General features: G+C 41.9%; 1 protein-coding gene across 1 annotated transcript in view; it reads right to left on the minus strand.

Moving 5' to 3' along the window:
* Nucleotides 1-3,731, minus strand: part of NBR1 (neighbor of BRCA1 gene 1) — a 14,187-nt gene extending 10,456 nt beyond the window's left edge. Inside the window, 7 exon segments of the mRNA XM_009080865.1 lie at nucleotides 1-2; nucleotides 5-131; nucleotides 484-558; nucleotides 1,105-1,302; nucleotides 2,103-2,125; nucleotides 2,509-2,527; nucleotides 3,675-3,731. The exon segment at nucleotides 1-2 is cut by the window's left edge and continues 77 nt beyond it. Of these exon segments, the coding sequence (XP_009079113.1) occupies nucleotides 1-2; nucleotides 5-131; nucleotides 484-558; nucleotides 1,105-1,272 (372 nt within the window). The 5' untranslated portion in view covers nucleotides 1,273-1,302; nucleotides 2,103-2,125; nucleotides 2,509-2,527; nucleotides 3,675-3,731.
* Nucleotides 3,732-4,274: the final 543 nt, after the last annotated feature.

Raw genomic sequence — 4,274 nt, forward strand, 5'->3', positions numbered from 1 at the left:
CTCTCCGAACGCGGAGCTGCTGCTGGGGTTGAGCTCTCAGAAAAATCTGGAGGCTGATTGTGGTGAACAAGCTTCTCATACAGCTTCTGCTCCAACTTCTCAACAGTCTCCTTGACTACTTGTTCCCTGAACTGAAAAGAAATTAAGGTAGTCACAGATGAGACCCACCTACGCAGCTTCAAAAGTTGGACTACATTGTCCCGAGTCCCCCAATCCATAAGTCATAAAGCAGTTCAGAATCCACTTCCCATACCCTCAGCACATTCTAGGTGAAATTAAACAAGTATCACATTCCTCAAAGAGGATTTTTATTTCAGAAAATACCAGCTCAGACAAGTTAAAAAATCACGTGTTTACAGAACTAAGATCCAGGTCACAAGTGCTGACAGCAAGTGTCTGAACTTAGGCACAAGGATCTCTTCCACTCACAACTTCTTCTACATTTCTGTAGGAATACCAATACCCACATGACAATAAACTTACCGTTTCCAAGTAGCTTGTAAACCATTCCGGAGGATTTTCATTTATTCTTCCTGTTATAGTCTGATTTAACTTTTGCTGGGAAAAAAGCAAACGACACAAAAATAAGACGTAAGTATGCAATGCTTAAAAACCTAAAAACAAATAACCCTCAGCATAGCAAGTTTAGTACTGAAATAGCTCTTAAGCATCTTTATAAAATAAAATATTTCCAAGTTCTTCAGAAAACAGTGGAGAAGCCCCACCAGGTAGGCCACCGACATCTTCCTGAAAGATTTCTGCCTCATTAGCATTTGAGTGTAATTACACACCAAAGCCAAAGTCAAGGCAAGCAGAAGTTACTAGATGGCCATCAGGCCTTCTGGAGACCAATTGCTTTGTTCGTCAAAATCCTTAGGGATGGTCAACAGGAAAGCACCTGGATTTCTAAAGGCAGCATCAAAATATCCTCCTGAAGACATTCAAGCTATTTGGTGAGCCTCAGTGGGGGCAGTAGCTGCAAATGGAGACCAACTTCTGAGCTCAGTTTTTATGTACAGGTAAAGAGGACAATCAGTCCACAAAGAGAATTACACTTCCTAATTCTTCCTTTTAATGCATACATTATGCAGCTCTGCCTCCTACCTGAATGGTCAGCTCCTTGTCACTTCTTAAGTCTTCCTCTAACCCCTGAGCTAGCGTGGAGTAATGCAAAGGAGGTTTCTTCTCATCTTTAAGAAGCACCAGCTTTTCTGCCACAGTGTTTTCAGGTAGTGACAAAGCACAAGAAGAGCTTTTTTCATAGGCATTCATCTGAAGTTGATTTCCTTGTCTGACTGCAATCTGAATAAACAGGACATGCATACACCACATTTACTCCACATACAACCAGAACACAAAACCTGTAAAAATGCAGCACCACACTATGTTGGAGAGGTTGGGGAAAGACTAACAGACAAAAGCTGAGTGAAGTGCCAAGGTGGAATCAGCTGATGTTCTATTTCTTAAAGGTTACCAGTATGCTTATTTAAAAGGTTACTAGAAGCCAAAAGATAATCATTAAGATATCCTACAGGAGCTTTTCAACCCACAGTAGTGTTCACATAAGCCAATAAACAATAGAATCTCTGTCCATGAACTTATTATGATGATGAAATTATTATCAGATTTGAAATTCAGACAATGACCAAAAAGTTCCCGAAGCAGTAACAATGTACGGCTGAATTGTAAAGGAATGCAATTCTTATGGTGTTTAAGTAAAATCAACTGCTCATAAAGCCTTGACACTAATGAAAGTTCTAGTGTTATCCTCTGGCAGTAGAGTCTGCATGCCAAGATTTTTGCAGGGATCCACGAGAGCCCAAAATCTCCAAGCATGAGATTACTGTCAAAGGGTTTGAGAAAGTCCCTTAACCAACCAACTGCTGCTCAGGATCCTGAATCACAGCTGCCTATTCAACTGATTCATACAAATCAAGATGGATGGAAAAAAAAATGTAGCAAGGCATTCAAGCTATTGTCCAAAGCTAGAAAACTGAGGTATTCTGATTCCCATGGGGCAGGTGATGCTGTTTTGTTCTCAGCTACATCAACTTTAATCAGAGAAGGCTAAATATATTGAAAAAAGTAAAAAGAGCATTTACCTTCAAAGCTTCTTCATATTCCTCTAAAGGAAAAGAGAAAGAAATGTGAATTTTCCCCATGTCAGACAACAGATGTAATTTTACCACACAGTATTTAAGGACCCTGACACCACAAAGGGTCTCCCATACCTTCTTTAACTTCTTCTAAAGTAGTGCTACTGAAAGAACTTGCACCTGCAGCAACAAGCCCACATTCTCACAGGTCAGAGCTACCACATTCCATTGATTTAGTAACTTCCAATTTGGTCCTGTGGATCAAAGCTCCTTCCTTTGGGAAGGATTTGATGCCCAATCATACACAAAGTACAAAAATCAAAAAGCAAGCATTGTCAACTGCTTCTCAAAAGCCCATGAGCACAAGTTGGGGTCTGTTTTCTGGTTTCACTTCAGTAAAGCAGCAGCTCACCTTTGCTATTCACGGAGACCTGCAAAGAGAATGACAGCAAGTGAGAACCATTGACACATCTCTGCAATTCTCTCAGAACTAACACGTGTTCAGAATAAATGTACTCTTACTCAGTTTCCCAAACACCACTCCTCCAGATCTGTGTCACTGCTGCCACGTTTAACCATTACCCGAGGTCGTGGTGTTTGGCCCTGGGCTGACACAGCAAGGTCTCTGCACGGCTGGCACAACACCAGCCTGCTCTCCTCCTACTGCCCAGCTCAGTGCACACAGCTGCTTTCAATGCCCCACAGCAGAGCAGTAAGTGTTTCATAAGCGCATCTTCTACAGATACTCATAACAACTGCACAGAGAAGCTATAATACAAGAAGCTATTTAATCCCTACAGCACTGCATGATTTGAACAACACCTGCTCTAACAAAAACATCTTTCACAGATGCATCTATACATTTATGTAAGACACAGGCTAGAAAGTAAGGGGAGAATCTTTCCCTGATATGCTGCTGGAAGCATCTTGACATTTCTCCTTAGGGAAAAAAAAAAGAACAAGGGTCCCCATCTCTGCAGTTTAGCAGAGCTATAACCCAATCAGTGGAACACAGGGTTGGCAAAGGGTCCCTCCTGTCTAAGAGCTACATTCTCCTCTGAATCTCCAGATGAACAGTAAGAATATGAGAGGGTGAGGCTATGTCAAGCAGGAAATTACTCAACAAGGACAACTAGAAGTAACCAATTTGGTTTCTGAGTCAGTAATCTGATTGGAGATTACAGCAGTTGCATAAAGCAAGCAGAGGATTTGGGTACACCAGATCACCGAAGCAAATATGTGCCAATGACAGGGGACCTATATTTGTCAGAGGAAGGAGTGCAGAGACAGGGCTTCAGCACAGCTGCAAACACAGTCACAACCACCTTATTCTCATAAAGAGAAAAAAACATCCCTCCCTCAGAGCACACAGAACCACTGGCTGTTTCGGTGGGATGGAAGAAAGAAAGGCAGTAGCTTCTACAAAAGCACTTTTAACATACGTCTGCTGCACTAAGCATAAAACCACAGGACTAAGAGCTATTTTGTCAAAGGGACAGACCAAGTCCCCCCGATCTGTATATCACACACTCCTGAAAGACCCACTACAAATTATGACGAGGTAGAAAGGTATTTTACCTCATCATTATCCTCATCAATGTATTTGATCTGAATGTTCTCCAGGTCAAACGAAACCTTAACCTGTAAGGAAGAAAAGAACACAAACCAACAATGAGACAGGTCTACAGACACCCTCAGTTAACCATGATTGTTAACTGGGAAAATAGGACAACCCTTCCACCCCTCCCTTCAGTTCCTCAGCTGAAAGAAACACTGGTTTACGGAATCCATTCCTCTGGAGCTGAACCACTCTCCCCACTGCCTTGCTCCAACCTTCACTAGCTTTCCCAAATGAAAAGAATAAATTAGTGTCTACCATATTGCACCTCCCCTAGTTAATATTTACTCCAAAATAAACAACAATAACCTTCCCACTCTGAGAGGACAAGCTCAGGGTTAAGCTCAGTCATGGCAAATACTGCAAAACAGGAAGGCTAAGGCCAACAACCTGCAAACACTGCCCTTTGCATTAACAGGCACCTGAAGACAGCTCACACAGATGATCAGCCTTTTCTCAGCCTCTCAAAATTCAGAGAATAAAGCTGAGCAGTTACTTTGCATTCTACACTAACAGAGCAAAACAAACAGTATCCAAAGAGCCATAAATGAAGGGGTTGT

Source organism: Acanthisitta chloris, unplaced genomic scaffold, assembly GCF_000695815.1.
Source record: "Acanthisitta chloris isolate BGI_N310 unplaced genomic scaffold, ASM69581v1 scaffold29748, whole genome shotgun sequence".
Classification (NCBI taxonomy): domain Eukaryota; kingdom Metazoa; phylum Chordata; class Aves; order Passeriformes; family Acanthisittidae; genus Acanthisitta; species Acanthisitta chloris.